The 20603-nt window shown below is 39.4% G+C and overlaps 2 protein-coding genes across 4 annotated transcripts in view; one reads left to right on the top strand and one right to left on the bottom strand.

The window, feature by feature from the left end:
* The first annotated feature begins 295 nt into the window (after positions 1-295).
* On the top strand, positions 296-4600 carry LOC140752247 (antichymotrypsin-1-like). Of its 3 annotated transcripts, none has more exons than XM_073086468.1 (8): positions 296-473; positions 823-924; positions 1995-2156; positions 2694-2786; positions 3052-3138; positions 3479-3682; positions 3911-3992; positions 4453-4600. In XM_073086468.1, exons 2-8 carry the CDS (start codon positions 835-837, stop codon positions 4584-4586), a joined length of 852 nt encoding a protein of 283 aa, XP_072942569.1. In that variant the 5' UTR covers positions 296-473; positions 823-834; the 3' UTR covers positions 4587-4600. The 3 variants fall into 3 exon arrangements, with proteins under 3 accessions (XP_072942569.1, XP_072942572.1, XP_072942571.1); XM_073086470.1 differs by having other exon boundaries at positions 300-393; XM_073086471.1 differs by lacking the exon at positions 3911-3992.
* A 3837-nt stretch (positions 4601-8437) lies between these two features.
* Positions 8438-20603, bottom strand: part of LOC140752068 (zinc finger SWIM domain-containing protein 4) — a 97122-nt gene continuing 84956 nt past the window's right edge. Inside the window, exons 13-23 of the mRNA XM_073086214.1 lie at positions 18248-18398; positions 17495-17636; positions 16815-17038; positions 16171-16298; positions 15389-15567; positions 14765-14880; positions 13940-14090; positions 13064-13285; positions 12241-12363; positions 11491-11677; positions 8438-11115 (exon numbers count right to left, since the gene is read on the bottom strand). Of these exons, the coding sequence (XP_072942315.1) occupies positions 10985-11115; positions 11491-11677; positions 12241-12363; positions 13064-13285; positions 13940-14090; positions 14765-14880; positions 15389-15567; positions 16171-16298; positions 16815-17038; positions 17495-17636; positions 18248-18398 (1754 nt within the window). The 3' untranslated portion in view covers positions 8438-10984. The remainder of the gene's footprint in view (positions 11116-11490; positions 11678-12240; positions 12364-13063; positions 13286-13939; positions 14091-14764; positions 14881-15388; positions 15568-16170; positions 16299-16814; positions 17039-17494; positions 17637-18247; positions 18399-20603) is intronic.

Below are 20603 nucleotides of genomic sequence, written 5' to 3' on the forward strand. Positions count from 1 at the left end.
GAATATAAAAGTAGATTTAACTGACGGACTGATCGAATCCCTATCACTATACTTTGAATTTAATTGTAAAATGTATGAAAGTGATCAAGGTAGTGGAATTTCAAATTGGGAGAGCTGTTTGCTTGCTTGGTTTTACTATTACGTTCTATTCTAAAAGCTACTGCAGCGAAACAGGCTGACCTCTGGCGGACGATTGCAAAAGAGAGCTAGTTAACTGTTTTATGTTATCTGTAAGTGTTAAAGTTACTGAACGCTTATCAGGGTACCATGTGTTTTTGACATTGACAATGTCAAGGCTGATGATGTTGACTACCTGAACAAAACTTTGAACCGGAGCCGGATTAGCCGGATTGATATTACGCTTTAAATGCTTAAAATATGTAGTTAATAAAAGTTAAGTGGCTTATATACAGTCGACAGGTTTTTGCAATTTTTTTCCGTGGTGCTTTAGTTTATATTGATTTAAGGATAAGGTAATTTTATACTGTCATTATTTTATACTTCGATGAAAATATCGAATTTGTAAATCCAAATCTCTACATTTACTACTCTTGAGGACTAAATTGGAACACCTTCTGCCAGTGTCCCTCTCTTAACTCATTATTCAAAATCATAACAGCACTACAACTGCTATTAGAGGGCTGAAATACGCGTGGAAATAGCACCACCAATGATAAATCGCCTATCCTAAATAAAGTCCTAATCCTGGATAAAGTCCTACCACCTATTTAATGTAAAAGTAGTAAAGTGCCGTGCATTAGATATAACAGTTTATTTTAAAAAATGTCGTTATGAAAAAGATAAGTATCTTGGATGTTCCAGGGGCTTGGACAAATGAAGAGTTGGTTGTCATCCCCACTGATAACCAATTATCTCTTATCACTGTATCAAAATGGTGCACCATTTCAGAAGAAGTATGTGCAGGTATTTTTTTTTATATACTAGCTGAAGGAAGGTCCAGAATAATTATAATATACAGAAAAAAATAACATGATAATAATTTCATAAATGAACATTTATTTATTTATTTATTTATTAAAACGTCGCACCAACAAGGTGAACACTGATGCATACAAATTATTTTGATAAAACATTGAGATATTTAATTAAGTGCCACTTCAATTACAGGTGCGAACAGCTTGAGCAACTACATACTAAACAATATTTTATAGTTATATTCTAAAATGCTATTAGGAAAAAAAATGTAAAAAAATAACAATATTCAAAAAACTATACATTCCTGATAACTTAACTCACAACATGATTACAAATTAAATAACATCAACATTGAGAATACAGGTTATGATGTGATATTTTTAATTTAAATTAATTATAGTTTGATTAAATTATATAATTCAATTATTATTATTATATTATTCGATAAAAAATTATAGTTTGATTAAATTATATTATTCAATTATTATTATTATATTATTCGATAAATTAATTATATTATTAAATAATTTAAGACTATACATCAAGATAAACACACTTACTTTACACAGATTAACTTTAAATTAAGATAACTTTAAATATATCTAAATTATTTCAGAAATTAACTTTTTAAACAATGTTAGAGAATTTGAAAAGATATCAACAGAGTTTGGTTTTGACCCAGGGTCGCATGAATTTTCACTGCCTATATTTATGTTATGTACGTTGTTGTAACTCCTAAGTATCCTATTTAAAGGAGCGTAATGTCCTAGATTAGATCGTGCGAACTTTGGAACAAATGGAGTATACTTTGTATATCTGGGCAATCTTCTCGGAATAGATATCGATAGATCTGACAAAACGTGTGGAGCGTCAATGTAACCATTCACCAGTTTATACAGAAACATGATGTCCAGCAGCTTTCTACGATGGAGTAGTGATTTTAGGTGGAAATGTTGTAGTCGGTCGTCATAACTTGGTATTGATATTGATATTTTAGTATTAGTTATAACTTATATAAAGTTAAAATTGTTACTATTACCTATTTAATATAATTTCAGATTTACAACAGTGTAAAAGTTACCCAACCATGTAAATTTAGGAATAAATTGTTTTTACCCTCATCTCATAATGTAGAAAAATATTTGAAAACGTCAGATATTGGAGTTGAAAATGTGCCATTTGAGAATAATAATGATGCTAGCAAAATTATTAATAATTGGGTAAGTCCTAGTTTATAAGTCTTTTTGTCATTCATTTTTGAAATATGTAAAATTATTTTTTTGAGTATTGACTTTGATCTAGCATATAACTTGTACAAATATAAAAGCAAAATGGTGATACTAATCACTTATAACATCTCCCAGGGGACCTAACAAATATGTTAAAATGCCCAATATTGGTTAAACTTACCACACCCTTCAATTGGATGTAGTTATGCAAAATAGATCCAACCACAAAAACTAGCTTTTGAGAAAATAGGTCGTTTAGTAAATGTTAAATTGCCTAATTTTTATGGTTGGTATCACTGATATCTGTATATTTCAAAAGAAAAAATGTACCATGCAGCTTGAATATTTTTTGCATATACGAAAGTTGATGTGGAGATGCCATTTGTGATAGTAACTAAAAATACGGTTTTAGTGGGTTGGATCCATTGTATAAGTATGTCCAATTAAGAAACCCGCCTGGGGGGTCCCCAGGTTCCGTCTTCAAAATATAATTAGGTATATCCTACTAATTTAATCATATTTTTGCAGATAAATGAATATGGGACTTTCAAAGAAGGGGACCTAAATAAATATGTTTTGCCTAACACAGCATGTCTTTTAGTTAATGCTAGTGAATTTAAGGTATGTTATCCTTGCTGGGCACTGGTTTCTAGCAACAATTAATTTTGTCAAGTACCTACCATGCAATAAGTAACTTTAGTTGCAATATGTTACATATTGCAACTAAAATTACTAGTTATTATAATAGATGTGATCCAAACACTGTTTAAGTAATACTGTATTTTAGTAAACTTAGTTCAATATGGTTTAGAAAATATAGTTATTTTAATATTATAAATTTATATGTATGTTGTAGAATTTGAAAAAATTGGGTCTTTTTTTTCAGGGGGTATGGAAAAGTGATCAGGTAAATCCTGTTATGAATGTACATAACTCCTTCAGCTACACTGAGGATATTAAGTATGAAGCCAGGGTAAAGTATTACTTATTTCATTTGTTAATAATTTTACACTTATTTAAAGTTTAAGTTTCTATACAAGATTATTAAAGCAGACTAGACATTTACTTAGATTTCTTATGAAACTTAGATTATTTGTCAATATTATTATTTGTTTAACACGCAGCTTAAAGAGTTCATGCTTATATATTTTAAAATGAGCCAATTTTTTTGTAAGGTTCTTTAAAAAAATAAATTTTGTTCACCAACTAAGTAAGCATTGAAGCCATATTTTGAAATAAAGTGTCGCCAAAGTATATTTCCGATACTTTAGTAAACTTATCTCACCTGTTAATTTATTTACCTTTTCTTATAGCTTCTAGAACTACCTATGGAGGATGACTTTAGACTAGTGGTAGTAGTTCCAAATGAAGTGGACTCCCTTCATACCCTGTATAAAACACTGACTACTAAAGGTCTCGACGCCGCTATAACATGTGTGCAGCCCTTGTTCACGCACACAACTGTCTTGGAGGCACCCAGCATAGAGTTTAGTTCAGAAGGAGAAGTTGTTAGTGAGGTAATATAATAGAGCTAGTATAAGAGAGCCTATGAGACTATGAGAGTATTAAACTATGAATTCATGCCTCTTACACTAGGTTCCTTCGAACCCCAGGTTGTTTGAATCACAGCTTAATTTTTCGAAATTTTGATACATTTCCAAGCAACTCGATTTTTTAAGTCGACAATTTTTAGCAGTCAATATTAATATAGTATGCCATACTGAACTTATTTTTAATATTTTCAGGCAAACTGTAATATTTATAATGGTATACAACTAGGAAACGTGCAAATAAATGAAAATGGCACAAATATTTCATTATTAACTTGTAAGTGATTTTTATTCATTTGTGATTTTTTTTTATAACATTGAAGAAGCAAAGAGTCATTTAGTCCACCAAATCCTGACTTAGACATTTTCAAGTAATTCCATATAGTAAAGGTATTCCACCTGAAGCTGATCACAGATGTGTTGCCACTCCAGAGGACTTAATGGTCGCCACATGTGTAGTCAGACTGCATCTACACCAAATACAGCTTAGAAACGAAGAACTGCTTTATGCTAGAAATATGTGGTAACAACACCGCGGTCGAAAAATGGCTCTAAGACATATCAAACGAATTATCTCCTATTCGTATCATTATTTCAATTTAAAACGTTACTTAATTTTGTTACGTTTATATCAGTTAGCTACGACATTCTATCATGTTATCTAATATTAAAGTTACTATAGATCTTACATTTTTGATTAAATTATTAATCAACACAATATTTCTTCTAAATTTCAGGCTTAGGTTCTACCTATAAAAACCATTCTATTGTTGGCGAAGAATTATCGCATGAAGAGGCAGTTTACTATTTCGCTATAATTTATAAAGATACAGCTATATTTACTGGACGATATGTAAAAGAAATAAAGTAAATCTGTAGAAATAATTTTATTGCGTTTTATTAAAATAAATAAATTGTTATATTTATTTCTAAAGCCATATATATGGTTTATGGTGTGGGTGCTATGAAAACACTAAGGAAAGTATAGAAACACCCAGATCAATGTTATTGACAACGGAAATAGGAATATTCATCTTTTTTTAATGGATTAACAATATAATAATTAATTGGTTCGTTAATCATGTATCACACGTACGTTGTGCATCCCATTTGGACAATTGCAGCCGAATAGTTTATGCGGCAGAAGCAATTTTCCGGATACTTCTACCTCTTTTAGATTCTCCGTAAGTTTTCTATGCTCACTTCCGGGATTATGATCATCTAGATGGTCATTAGTTTCAGTATCCGCATTAAAAAATTCCGAATCCGCATATAAGTCCTCGCCGTTTAATTCATGTATTTCCTTTTTTTCGTGTTTTTGGGTATGCGATGGTTCCTTGTATGCAGTTTCGTTTGAATACGAAGTGTCTGCGTATAGTTCATCATAGCCTAGTACCAACGGAGGCAGTACCACTAAACTAGCTGTACGTTCTTTTGCTATCTGTAAATTGGTAAATTTTCTTCAAAATGTAGTTTAGATTAACATGCTATCGGCACTTACCATTTAACGTAATTGATAGTGTAAATTCTTTATGATAAACATAAAAAAATATATTTGTTGATTGCTTGATCATTGTTTAGATTTCAAAACTCACCACTGCATAGAAATATGTAGGAAATTGAATAAACAATAGAAACATTATCAGTTTCATGTGGTAACATTTTATTACAGCTATGAATATAAAAATGCCCATAAAATTCATGGATACGTTGTGCAGAATAAACGAAAGTATGTAAATGTAGTTTTATACCTATATGACGTTTAACTATATTTTCCTTGTTTCACGATTAAGTATATCAATGGTAGTAGCACGGAAATAAGAAGTATAAAAACTTTTTCTTTTTATTTTGATATAGAAATTGAGCACGCAGTCTACCTGATGATAAGTGCCTACTGCTACCGCGCCTCTGCAGTCGAATTAAGAATGGTTCTACACCTTTAACTGACATTAAGACAGATGAAATAAAACAAGAAATATACTTTCAATTATTTATATTGAAATTATCACCTTCTTAATACCAGCACTGAAGGGTGTCTACGTTTTACGTAAAACACAATTTCAAATTATAATGGACATCGATCAACTGACAAGTGAAACAGTATGTGAAAGGCCGGCCTGAAACGATTGACTCGCCTGAAGGCACTTAGGACAATATATTTGCTTGGAGTTCAATTTGGCAAGTCAGTTATTTTCAAATTAATAAAACCTTCCATGCACATTTGGATTGTAAAACTGCATTAATTAAACTATTACATATTAAAATGGTGGTCAAAGAATTTGTATATCGCAACATTTTTTTCACCATCAATGGATTTTATTAAGTATAACTCGATTCAATAAAGATTATAATCAAAAATAGCACAGAGAGAACGAATCAGATGCAAATATAATTTTTACTATTTTGGACTACAATTTTAATGAACCAAGTTTTATAAGATTACGTTTTCATAAAAATTTAACTGCAGAAAGGTTAACATAAAATTTTGCTCCTAAACTTTCAAACAAGAATTTCCTACAATTAATGTTGCCAGTTTTACAATCCACTTGAACCTCCCCTATTCTACGCTAAACCGTAATAAATTTATCGTAAAATAATTCCCTTAATACTGACTTCAAGACAGACCGGCCGAAGGCTACAAAAATTATTGCTCATCAATATACTCTCATTCGTTTACCATTCCTTTACAAAAAATAAATCAATTTTACACTGTTAGGCACAGTCCAGACTGGATATATTGATCTGATTAATGTAATATAGTTATTATTATTCAACCCGGCTTTTTTTCAATAGTAACTCTTTGAATAGTTTCCTCAATTGAACAGTTATTTAAACGTTTCCACATGATCTGAGTTTTACCAACGTGCTATGAAAAGGTGGTTAAATATTCAGTCTGAACTCTAGATTTACATTTAGTTTAAGATCCGATACATCTTTATTTAGATTACAAAGCAGATGGAAAAAGAAATGAATCGATCGGATCTTATAAATATAACCAATGCAATATAAAAGACACGCTTTTTAAGAAGAATTGTGAAGATATCCCAATATTACCTTGAGTATGCTTAGACTTGAGGCGAGTTTTAAGGCGGAAAATGATTTACAATATTTGTCTGTAATGTATTAGAGGTGATCTTGTATGTAACACATAAACAAAGCGAAGGCTCGAATGGAGCGGCTCAGCTTTTTGATGAGATCCATCTGTTTAGCTGTTTGTTAATATATATATATGTATTTTTTATCATATAAGAGTAGCAGACGAGCATGCAACCCACCTGATGGTAAGTGGCTACTGCCGCCCATGAACATCTGTAATCAACCGCTAGATAAGATTAGATTCCTGAGGTCTCCCACAGATGCGCTGTTGCCCGTGAGGACTAAGCTGTAATGCCTCGGATAAGTATGTCTCTCTTACCACACCCTTCAAACCAGAACACAGCAGCGCCTAACATTGCTGTTATTCGGCAGAATTAGGTGTGGTGATGGCATGGTGAGGGTTTTAACACCTAGGGGGATTTCTCATTCGATTGGTATTGCTCGAGTTGTATACATTACACCTAAATATTGCAAATCAATTCAGCTTTTTTACCATATAAGAGCAAGGTGGGATAGTGTCAAACAACTCTTTATATCTGAACTCTTATAAAAGTTAACAAAATTGTGTTCATAAACAATGTCTTATTGAAAGATTTCGGAAGTGCCTAGTTCTCAATTTTATCGCTCTAACAAAATATATTTCAAAATATTTACACTATTAACCACGAGGGCTGCGTTCCACTTGAAGGAAGTAACGACGGATGGAATATAAACCTTATGTTTGACAGGAAAAGCGAGTGAATTTTTTATAAGTGTGAATACCCCGTGCCTAGTTTGATGTACTTTTTTTATTAAATTACAGTGACAGTCTAATGGTTTATACGATTATAATATCCCCATAGTCGACTTTATAAAAAGTGATCGTGTACAGCAGATAAACCATATTTAAAAATAAATTTCTTCCCGGTGAATTTTATAAATAAGAACGTCAAACTTTTTAAACTTGGGCACTGCGGCGGTGTCTGCGAATTATGACGTCATAATTTTCCAAACTCAAGGTGGAATTATAAAATTATTTTCCATCAGTGGAACGTAACCAACATGACGATTCTATGGCCACGATATTTTGTGTCAATAATATAATTCGCTACAAATCGGATTGGAAAAATATACTAAGAAATTGAAATATCGATATTTCAATAACATTTTATACATTGATTGTTGTAACAAGTGATAGCGTAACGTTTGTGCGCGTTATAAATATTAGTTATTTTCAATTGTTCCAAATAAATAACAGGAATATAATATTGTTGACACAAAATATCGTCATTGCATCAGTCTTTCGCTGTGATTGTATTTGCTTGCGGAATATTTATATTATTTAAGGCATTATCAGGAGAAATAATGTTATTAGACATATATCGATATGGGTATCTAATATTATTGTATTTATTTTAGACGTTGGCGAATTTGCTCGTTTCGTCTGAAAAGCATCATTACTATTTGTTTCATAAAAATATATTGTTTAAGTACACGTAAGAGCTTTCATACTTTTTTTAGTTCTTTTATCAATAACATTTCAAAGATTTCGGTATCCATCTGTGTAGATGTTCAGATTTTTATTAAGTGGATGTTTCTAATTCTAATACGAGATTCGTGTCTAGGTAATGGTAGGTAATTCATGACACAGGTAATAAAAGATTCCTAATACGAATATTCCGCAACACAAATCCACCACAATGTTAGCGATGCTACAAATTGTCTATGATTTCAGTTACAGCACAGGGTTGGCAAATATATTTTATTCTATTAATTTAGGAATACCTTCGTTCGCAATCTGGCAAGTAATCTTTAAATTAACCCCTACATCGCACAACCCTTACACACCACAAAAAGTACAAAAATCCCTCGTAATCATAGCTTACTCTACCATTCATTCTAGTATCCTGAACACTATTCAAATGTCACACTAACTTTAAATATTAAACAATTCTATTTTTATAAATGCACTTCTTGTTAAAATTTTATATCTACGCTATGATAGAAGTTGGGTATCGATTTTAAAATAATTTTGTGCTAAAAAGGAAGACATGTGCAATGAAAAATAATAATAAAAACGATAACGGACAATCTTCGTGTTCCACTTGACGACTTTACCGATTAATGGTCAACTTTTTGTCTTGTTAGTATGACATACCGGTCGCCGTGGTCGTTAAGTGGAACGCCAAAGGAAAACTAAACAATAACATAAAACGGATAAAGAGAGGACAGCTTAACATTTAAAAAACGAACATCTACAGATACTGAATACTCAAGAATACTGAAAGAAAGATGGCGTTGCTTAACTCACACTTTTGGAATTACTTACATTTATTTCTTTGGTGTGGTGTCATTTTATTTATGTTTGATTCCACTGCTATTGGACGCTATATATTGGCGTACTATTTATCTACCGAGGTGCTGTGTATACGCGCGCAAGATGTATATTTCAATAAGTTTTTGAACGAAACTGACAATTTTACGCGCCATTTAGGACATGCACACAATACGGCGTCGCATCGTAACATTGTGACGCCATGTAACGTTTCAATATGGTGTCGTGGAAAACTACAACGTGCATCGTAAAAAATTACAATGTCGTCAAAAGTTGTGATGCAATCCACCAATGTTTTCTTAAAGTAATTTTCATAATTCATGATGTAACGAAATGGATGGACTCATTGATTTTATTCATTATGAAAATCACTATCCGAAAAAATTACTCAATTTTTGCATCACCAATTTTGACATCGTGATTTTAGCGTCGCATGTCGTAGATTTCCACGGCACACATCGCAACGGCAGACGACGTCGTAAAGTCTTACGACACGATGCCGTACTCATGTATCATACGACCTTTACCTGTATATCCCGGCGCCCGCATACACCGCACTTCCAAATTAAAATATATCTAATATATTTCCAACGAACTAACACTAACTTACATTATATTTACATAACCTAAGTCTATTTACAATGGAATCATTGAGATCATTACAATGTTACCTACTTACATATAAAACGTCTACGAGGTACGATCTAGGCGTAAGTTAAATAATACTTTAGAATAGACTGGTTTGGTACGATAGTGCTACACCCAACACGATTACACACTACTGTATCTGTGGTATATATTTAAGATGTATGTAATATAATATTAATATAGATTTATACATAAACATTGTCATTACGTGTGCATCGAATCAAAAAAATAATAATAGTGTTCAACTTTCGAAAAAGTACATAATTTTGAAATGATTCTATCGACTTTATGTAATATTAAAATATATATTATCTGCCATTTTTTGCTTTATAATCTGTTCATTGCTTTATAATTCTTCTTGTCAGATATTACTTTATATTAACTTTTTTGACGATTTTTTAATTTTTTTGCACCGAATTATAGTGTACCTGATAAATGAAAGACATTTTTTTTGCAGACTGTACCACATAATAATAGCAGTTGTATAATCATGTTGAGCGAGTACTGAGCCGCTCGGAAAGCGTGAGGTAATGATACACCGACATCGTTGCCGGGTGACGGGATGTTGACGTTCGTTATTTACTCTTAAAATATATAACGTAACGTTATAACGTTGTTCGTTATAATTATAACGTATAACGGTATCGTTATCCGTTATAATTATAACGCAACGATTATAAATTAACAACATTATCGCGTATTACAAATATTCGAAAGAACGATAAAATTATTATTCTTACAAATTTTATTTCAGATTATCGGTGAATTTAAATTTAGTGACTAAAAAATATTTTTTTCTTATTAGTGTCAACATCCCTATTTCAGGCCTAAATATTATGTATAATGTATACTGCTAAATATACATAACCATCATTCGGATATACAAAATGGCGTAGTACAAAAATTGTAATGGCTCAATCTTGTATAAACTATGCATTTATCAATAAGTTTTATTTACATGGCTCTCTATTGCACGATGTCAACATATCTATATTATTAACAACAAAATGCCCTGGTTCCGTACAAGGAGTTCAACCGAGTTCAGCCGGATTCAGCAGAGTTCAGCTGGATTCCGCCGAGTTCAGCGGTTTTCAGCAGTATTCAGCTGCAGTCAGCTTGCTTCAACAGTATTCAGCTGCAGTCAGCCGTTTTCAGCGGTGTTCAGCCGAGTTCAGCGGTGTTCAGCGGTGTTCAGCGCTGTTCAGCGGTGTTCAGCCGAAGCGTTCCTTGACGAGGAACATGAGCTTCTTCTTGCCCTTGTACTTGAGCTTGATCTCCTGCAGCAGCGCCGCGAACTGGTGCGGCCCGTCGTGCGCCAGCGCGAATGTGTCACGAGCTTTACCTGTAAGGGAATGGAGTTCTTAACATTTTTTTCGTATGAAGTAGAAGGGCATGGATGTAAGTTTGGAAAATTGATGTCAGTATAGTGACACAGCGATACTTGCTTGTATAGTGGAAACTGCTATAGGCTCGTAACGACGCCTTAAGACGTCAGCGGCGGGGGAAGGGCATTAACCATGGTTAACATGTTTGTAGAGATTTTTGCAATTCATCAAGAGATAGCTAGTAATTTGAATTATGTTTGTTCTGAATCACACTGAAGTTTCCTAAACATCTTGAGCGTATAAAAAATTCAAATCGAGACTATCGAGCACGACCGATTCTTATCATCTCTCCTTTCAAGAGATCTCTTTTACTTAAAAACAAATTTATTTACCTAAGAATTCGACAAAGTCAGCATAATGCCGTGGTGAGATGTGCGCTAGTCTCGCGTGTGTGGTAGAGGCGTAAGCTCGTAGCGCGGCTTCGAGTAGCGGCCGTAAGGGGGTGGGCGGCCGCGGGGGAGGTGGCCGAGCGCGGGAACACCCCGCTGCCGCCACACAGCAACGACGGAGCACGTCCGACTGTGGGCAAAAACATAATTATTTATATAGAGAGTCCATATATTTATTTTCTTCTTTTATATCTTTATTTATATTACAAGATGATTTTTTTCAAAATGACAGTTATAGTCAAATTCGAAGGTAAAATACTGAAGAGTTAGGTTAGGTTAGCAGACTTTAATAAAATAAAAAAGAAATCTGTATATCAGTATATTAAGAGAAAATAATGAAACATCAAAAATTTAATTTCAGTTAGAATATAGTTTAAAAAACTAAAAAACACGCTTTTATGATAATTGGAAATTTCTTTCAATCTAGAAATCAATTAAGGAACAGTAAATTGTATAATTGTGAAAAAAGCGTGTACGCCACGCTTTTTTTACAATTATACTATTTACTGTTCATTGACAAGATGATCAATTGACAAGTATGCTCCGTGCCTGCAATATCCTATTACAATAGCGGAATAAGTTCTATTTTATCTGCCACGGCACGTGTCTAAAACACTTTACATATAAATGAGTCTGAAGCGTTTCACATCTGTACATATAAATGATGTAAGTAATACAAAAATGTATATATACCAGCACGGGCGCGCACTGCACGTTCTTGACGAGCAGCGGCAGCATGGCCTGCAGCTCCGCGCGGCCCAGCGAGTGCGCCAGCGCCACCGCCCAGTGGATGTCCGCGATCGCCGGGTGGCTGTCCTGCAACAACACGGACACTGTTACTATGTGGCCCTTTATCTTTTTAAAAATAATATCATTATTATTATTCAAGACAATTGCAGCACACAGTACAATTATAAAACTAAATATACCTACAAAGATAAAAATAAAAACATAAATTAGTTTTTGTAGATAACACGTCTGGTATTCCCATCTCCTCTTAGAGATGTCCACACAACGTTCAGCTACTATGGGGTCCTCACCATTACAGTGTGAACACATATCGTATTCCCATCTCTCCACAGAGACGTCCAGTAAACGCAGTTCCCTATAGACAACAATATGTAACATATACCCATCTTTTAATACAGTGCTTATCTTACATCCTATATCTCTACGCAATATGACAGACCCCCAACTTTCCACAGATGCATTACGTACGTCTATTTCTATTAATAAATTCGTCCTTATCTTAAGAACAAGCACATCTGAAATTTATTACAGATGTCTTCGGATGGTTATTATTTACCATGTGCATTTGCTCATTTATTACTTTAATTTTATATAACAAATAAAATAATATAACAGAATTATGCTTCAAAATATAGCCAACGTTATTCACAAACTTTGTTAAAATCCGTTAAGCTGTTTAGACTGCAGAACCAAAAAAATTGATATACGTACATACACTTGAGAAACATAACCCTTTAGAGACAAAAGTCTATAAACCTTAACTTACTTGGTTATAATGCAAGTGCAAGTTCCTCATCGCGAGCGTGGCGAGTCTCATGGCTCTTGCAGGCTGTCCACGCTGCTCCATATAGCGCGCCACCGCGAACAGCTGACTGGATGCTAGCGCCCCTCTGGCCGCGGCGCCCCCCACTGCTGCACATGCTGCCTCGAACGCACCCGCGGAGCCCTCGCAGACGGAGAGGGCGCTTAAGGCGCAGCCGGGTGGGTCCTAGAGAAATAGATAGGGATTTAAGTATAAGGAATTAATAAGTTATTGGTTGAAAAGTCCGGGATTGATGCAATTTTTTTGTATTCTATTGTTCATCATAAGTTTCTCAACAGGTGTATAACTAGTCTTTTCAATTGTTATTCTATACTTCTAGTAATTACTTAGGACACTTATTTTGGTAGGTGGCATATTATTTGTAATTTTAAAAAGTGAAAATGAAAATGGATTATAACACTTTTTTTAAAGAGAATGGAAATTCGTAATATTTTGACCATCGTTGATTTGTTATAATGAAGTGTCAATTAAAAATTGTTCACTCCACAGACGAAGTTAAAAAATCTTCAGTAAAACAACGATAATACTTAGCAATTTGTTATTTAATTCACGTGGTATAATCTGTGCCAAACTGTCCACTCCGAATATAGAAACGAGTCGCGACGTGATATGAACGAACGATACGTCGCTAGACGAAGATAACACGGGACCCTCCAGGCACCCTCCACTCCCGGGTACATAGCTGCGTTAGTGTGCTCTTACGTTACCGAGTATATGCTAACTAAATCTGCACGCAACAACTTCAAAACGGACTAGAAGTTTGGCGCGGACTATACAAACAAAACTATACAGATAGAACAGGTATGTAAGTACAGTTACCTTGGCGGCGCACTGCAGCGCGAGCGCGCGCGCGGTGGCGCCGAGCTTCTCCTGCTGCTCGAAGCTGAGCCCCAGCCGCAGCGCCGTGGCGTGCGACATGGCCGCCGCCGCCACCGGGCCCGTCGCCTCCGTCGGCGTGAACAGCTCGTACCTGACGGACGGACGGTTGTTAGGGTATGTTACGTAAGAGGAGGTGACGTTAGAGGAGGATGTGTAAGGTGATCCTTCTCATTCTGATAGGAGACCTGTGCCCAATAGGTCCAACTGCCAAACCAATTAATGGGTTGATGATGATGTGTAAGGTGAAGTAACCGTGTGAAGGTAAGGTACAGGAAAGTGTAAAGGAAGGTGGGGTAAGAAAGAAAAGGAGAAACAAGCAAAATAAGATAAGAGAAGGAAAGTAAGGTAAGAGAGGGAAGGTGAGAAAAGTAAGAGAAGACGGGGCGAGACAGTGAAGGTGAAGGAAGCAAGAGAAGATGGAGTATAGAGGGTTGGTGAGGAAGCAAAAAAAGGTAGGTAAGAGAGGCATGGTGAATTAAGCAAGACAAAGTGAGGTAAAAGAAAAAAGTAAGGTTGAAACCAGGCAAAGTGGCGCAGGGTAGGGAAGGTGTGATGGACATGGTAACAACAATAAAATTAGCTAAGTAGACAGTAAAGTAAAGTAAAATGAAACAAGGAAAGTAAACAAGATGAACTAATATAAGGTAGTGAATATAAGATAAGTTAAGAAAGGGGAGGAAAAGTATAGATGGGAAGATGAGATAAAGCACCATAAGTTATTGAGGAAGGTGGGTTAAGTATAACGACAAAGTACAAAAATCTCACCAATTTTGCATGATGGAGAGTAGCGCATCCAAGCCCAATTCGGTCGCGCAGGTGACTAGCCAGCGCACCATCTCCCGCCGCCGCCAGTTTACTGACGATAGCGTCATGCGTAACACCTGGAAATAATTATAAATAAATTATAATTGGTAAGGTGGTCAGTAGATTTCAGTCGGTTATATTAAGTGACCAAATAATACGTTTTGACGTGTCTGACGCATACGCCGTATATAGATCCTGTGAATGGAGCTGGCATTTACTATGTGCAGTATTTGTCTCTAAGTGGACTTTGGATAGACAAACTCTCGGGAAGGAGATTTGCATATATTTGCATGCCTGGTTCGCAACCATGCAGTCCGCAGCTCTGCACCATGCTGAGTGCGTGCGTTACATCTTATGTAATACTGCGCCACGTTGAGTGTGTACACCGCGTCGTACGTGACATTATGTCGTGCTGAGTGTGTGCTATGCGTAGCACGTGACATTACGCCGTAACGAGAGCGCTCGCAGTGTTGCATGCAACGCCGCGTCGCATCGAGTATTGTATATGTACTGTGATGTTGAGTATATGCGCTGTGTTGTTTTCGACGTTGTGCCAGCCCTGTCGTCCGCCCCCAATTTACGCACCTGCAGGCCCAGTTCGAAGGCGGCGGCGAGCAGGTCGCGGTGGTGGTGCGGCGCGTCGGGCGGCGCGGCCAGCCGCAGCGCGTCCTGCGCCAGCCGGAACAGCTGCGCCGCGGAACGCACGTGCCGCTGCGCCGCGCCCAGCGCCGCGCGGAGACGCGAGCTCGTGCCCCGGGCAGCACCTGCACACACATTCATTCAGCTGCTATTTTATGTATAACTAGGGACCCTAAGATAAAACAAATGTCAATGACTTGCTGAACTAGGGAATCTGACACGTGACATGTAACCACTCGACCTAAGGTCTTATTATCTATAAGGAAAACAAACACAGACACGTCATGTAAAGATGTTTTTGAGTTACCTTACTTGTAAACTGGAACCCAACTTTCTAGTCAGATTTTCTAATTTATGTGTAACATCAGTGTATGCAACTTCATCTCACATTAAAAATGTACTGTGACTTATTTTTTCACTTTATGTGTTACATCGACGCGTACAACATAATACCCCGCAAAAAATACTCTCCAACTTGTTCCAGCTAAAGTACTTGTCTCCAGCTAAAGTACTCTTCGATCCCGCTTTCGAAATGTTACATCGGAGCACATAACTCCGCCCGCTAAAAACTCTACTATTTCCCCAAATGAATCACAGTACAACAGCATAAAGGTGCGTCCACACATCGCAAGCCACGAACGCAGCGTCCCGCACTGACCGAGCAGCGCGCAACACAAAGCTGCGTCCATACTAATCGCTACAACCAACAATAAGGCGTGTGCACTGACCGAGCAGCGCGGAGGCGAGCGCGGCCTGCTGCTGCTCGTGGTGCTGCAGCGTGTGCCAGCTGCCCGCGCCCGCGCCGCCGCCGCCCGCGCCGCCCTCCAGCGCGTACGCGTCCTCCACCATCGGCAACCTGCACACGGAACGGTTATGTTAGAAAATTCTAGGGTGTACAATTATGATGGGTACATAGAAAATATACAAATAATACGATGGACAGTGGTAATTAGAAAAAAAACAAGCTACCTTAGTAAAAATATCTAAAAGGGGTGACGACGCTGATTTTGTTCAAAATTAACCTTGCAACATTAGTTTATAAAATTGGACCCAGGTTTTGAATCACCTCAATTTGGAAAAAAAAGTTGTAGCTGTATTATACCACCATTGGATAGCATCACTTATAAGAATTACATTTTCGGAAGTAATGATAAATAAAGAAGGATATTAAAGGGCTTATATAAAAAATATATATTTTATCTACATCGGTATACCAAGTCCAGGTCAGCGGGTAGAAACGCCAGGGATAGATTGATTCCGCATGAATGGACTCTAGCACCCAGACATTGTGCCGGACCGCTAATAGCTCCCACGATACGTGCTCGCGTCACTTGCAGGAGTGGGGATTAAAGTCAAAGGCCTCACTACTGACCTCATGGCCCGCAGCCCGACCCGGTACGCGAGGTCCGGATCGGCGGGCAGCAGCGCCAGGAACAGGTACCGCGCGAAGGTGTGCGCGGGCGCGGCGCGGGGGTGCACGCGCGCGCCGAGGCAGGAGGCGGGGCCGCCCGCCAGCAGCGCGCGCGCCACCCGCACGCACACGCTCGCACACGCCTCGCCCTCTACGCGCTGCAGCTGGGATATTAGACGCTCCTCCTGGGGGAATAATACGAAATTTATGATGAGGCTAGTAAGATTAAAAAACTGTTTGATGACGTTACGAACATTCATAGTGTACACCCGAGTCTAGCTAAATACCTAGACCGCAATAAATAAAAGCGTACTCTACTTTGTAACTTCGTGAAGTGTGTGGTTAAAAAGCCTTAAATATTAAAATACCTCGGTTAGCATTTTGTCAGATGCACGAAAAACTTAAATGGAAAAAAAATATCTCGTTTTTTTTTAAGAAACATTAACAACATGTATAATAAATAAAATTAACATTTTAATAACAATTTCACTTAAAAGAAATACAGGACATATAAAAAAAATGGGGCCACAAATCTCATATTATCTTTATATAACCTAACTAAAGGATTTAAAATATTTCAAGTATTAACAGTAAGAAAATTGCAGCAAAAATAAATGATAAAAACATTTGCAAAGTCCTACCTGCTTACAATATCGCTCTTGCGCATACAGTCCGCTCGGTAACATCCTCTGCACGCCGAGGCCTAAAAGGGCCGCTTCGAGGGCTAAGGCCAGGTAGGTCTCCTCGGGGTTTTTACTGCCAGCTACCGGCACGTGCTGGTATCTGAAATATAGAATAATTTGAAATTTATTAAAAGATTATAACACATTTTTTTTTCGTTTCGGTAAGATTTCGTGGTCATGTAGGTCATATTTATAGTCAACTCCAAATAAAATTGATATAATACCTAATGTCAACGTCAGGTGAGATGTTACTTCTGATAATACAAGGTAAAGCCGATAGGTTACCAAATTTTATGACAATGGTGAATTTGCATGGGATTTGGAGTAAAACTAGGTACAAATTTGCACGAGACGCGGGGTAAAACTAGGTTATAACGGAGAATTTGCATGAGACGTGGGGTAAAACTAGGTTGTAACGGAGAATTTGCATGAGACGTGGGGTAAAACTAGGTTGTGACGGAGAATTTGCATGAGAAGTGGGGTAAAACTAGGTTGTAATGGAGAATTAACATGGCATATGGGGTAAAACTAGGTAGCAAGGGCGAATTTGTATAGGACATAAGGTAAAAATAGGACTTAATAGAGAATTTTACGAGACGTTGGGTAAAACTACGAGTAGGTCGTAATGGAAAATTTGTATGAGATGTAAGTAAATACATTATGTAACGGATAATTTGCATTAGTGGGGTATAATTAAGTATGATGGTTTACCTGGGTGGAAGGCCAGTGTTGGGCTCCTCGTCGACGTAGGTATGAAGACGGGGTGAGGCGCGCTGGTCCTCGGGCGCCAGGCACGCGTCGGCGAGGCACTCGTATACGCACCAGATCGCCTCCAGCGTCCAGCCGCTCCAGCACCGGCTATCTGTGGACCAATGTAAAGGTTTTTAAAATAAATTTTCTGGTTTAATTACTTAATTTCAATCGGAATCACACTTCTAATAATTTTTAATTTTAAAACGAACTCTATTTCTAGTTATTTAAGAAATTGTTTTGTTGACGCTACTAATATAAAGACTCAAAAAAATATCAGTTATACTCAAATATCTACTATTGTTTACAAGTGGATAGAGCGGATACATTTTTAAAAATTGCTTACTTACTTATGAAGAATATTTTAGTCGTATAGACCGTATCTATTCGCGGTACTACGACACATTTATCAACCCGATGTTGAAATCAAAACCAACCTTCAAAGAGAAACAACACCAAGTGAAAATTAGTGCGCGGTGATTTAATTTGTATATAAAATCTACCCCTATTTTAAGTGACTCGAGCCCTCCAGCTTTCGCACTCGGCCAGCGCGGTTAACCTATACAAATATCTAAACCTATCACACTGAGAAGGGACCCGCATCCCGCAGTGGCACAGTGTGTTTACGACGAGTTCTGCAAATACACCTCGCGCCGACATAGCTCCCGTGCACAGACACACACACACACCTCTAGCGACGCAGCGGCGCGAGTGCGACAGCGCGCACGTGTCCCCCGCGGCCAGACAGCCGCCGCTGTCCATGTAGGCGGCGACGGACAGCTTGGAGCGCTCGCCCCGTGCCGACACAGCTGCCGTGCACAGACACACACACGCACCTCTAGCGACGCAGCGGCGCGAGTGCGACAGCGCGCACGTGTCCCCCGCGGCCAGACAGCCGCCGCTGTCCATGTAGGCGGCGACGGACAGCTTGGAGCGCTCGCCCCGTGCCGACACAGCTGCCGTGCACAGACACACACACGCACCTCTAGCGACGCAGCGGCGCGAGTGCGACAGCGCGCACGTGTCCCCCGCGGCCAGACAGCCGCCGCTGTCCATGTAGGCGGCGACGGACAGCTTGGAGCGCTCGCCCCGTGCCGACACAGCTGCCGTGCACAGACACACACACGCACCTCTAGCGACGCAGCGGCGCGAGTGCGACAGCGCGCACGTGTCCCCCGCGGCCAGACAGCCGCCGCTGTCCATGTAGGCGGCGACGGACAGCTTGGAGCGCTCGCCCCGTGCCGACACAGCTGCCGTGCACAGACACACACACGCACCTCTAGCGACGCAGCGGCGCGAGTGCGACAGCGCGCACGTGTCCCCCGCGGCCAGACAGCCGCCGCTGTCCATGTAGGCGGCGACGGACAGCTTGGAGCGCTCGCCCCGTGCCGACACAGCTGCCGTGCACAGACACACACACGCACCTCTAGCGACGCAGCGGCGCGAGTGCGACAGCGCGCACGTGTCCCCCGCGGCCAGACAGCCGCCGCTGTCCATGTAGGCGGCGACGGACAGCTTGGAGCGCTCGCCCCGTGCCGACACAGCTGCCGTGCACAGACACACACACGCACCTCTAGCGACGCAGCGGCGCGAGTGCGACAGCGCGCACGTGTCCCCCGCGGCCAGACAGCCGCCGCTGTCCATGTAGGCGGCGACGGACAGCTTGGAGCGCTCGCCCCGTGCCGACACAGCTGCCGTGCACAGACACACACACGCACCTCTAGCGACGCAGCGGCGCGAGTGCGACAGCGCGCACGTGTCCCCCGCGGCCAGACAGCCGCCGCTGTCCATGTAGGCGGCGACGGACAGCTTGGAGCGCTCGCCCCGTGCCGACACAGCTGCCGTGCACAGACACACACACGCACCTCTAGCGACGCAGCGGCGCGAGTGCGACAGCGCGCACGTGTCCCCCGCGGCCAGACAGCCGCCGCTGTCCATGTAGGCGGCGACGGACAGCTTGGAGCGCTCGCCCCGTGCCGACACAGCTGCCGTGCACAGACACACACACGCACCTCTAGCGACGCAGCGGCGCGAGTGCGACAGCGCGCACGTGTCCCCCGCGGCCAGACAGCCGCCGCTGTCCATGTAGGCGGCGACGGACAGCTTGGAGCGCTCGCCCCGTGCCGACACAGCTGCCGTGCACAGACACACACACGCACCTCTAGCGACGCAGCGGCGCGAGTGCGACAGCGCGCACGTGTCCCCCGCGGCCAGACAGCCGCCGCTGTCCATGTAGGCGGCGACGGACAGCTTGGAGCGCTCGCCCCGTGCCGACACAGCTGCCGTGCACAGACACACACACGCACCTCTAGCGACG

The sequence above is a fragment of the Epargyreus clarus genome, unplaced genomic scaffold (genome assembly GCF_041222505.1).
Source record: "Epargyreus clarus isolate Ecla_fem2 unplaced genomic scaffold, WU_Ecla_fem_2.2 ptg000024l, whole genome shotgun sequence".
Taxonomy (NCBI): Eukaryota; Metazoa; Arthropoda; class Insecta; order Lepidoptera; family Hesperiidae; genus Epargyreus; species Epargyreus clarus.

What these genes read in the sequence shown, in the direction of transcription:
- LOC140752247 (XM_073086468.1), top strand. Translation starts at nt 835, where the DNA reads ATGAAGAGTTGGTTGTCATCCCCACTGATAACCAATTATCTCTTATCA. An exon ending in TTCAGAAGAAGTATGTGCAG is followed by an intron (nt 925 to 1,994) that starts GTATTTTTTTTT and finishes ATATAATTTCAG; the next exon opens with ATTTACAACAGTGTAAAAGT. An exon ending in TTAATGCTAGTGAATTTAAG is followed by an intron (nt 2,787 to 3,051) that starts GTATGTTATCCT and finishes CTTTTTTTTCAG; the next exon opens with GGGGTATGGAAAAGTGATCA.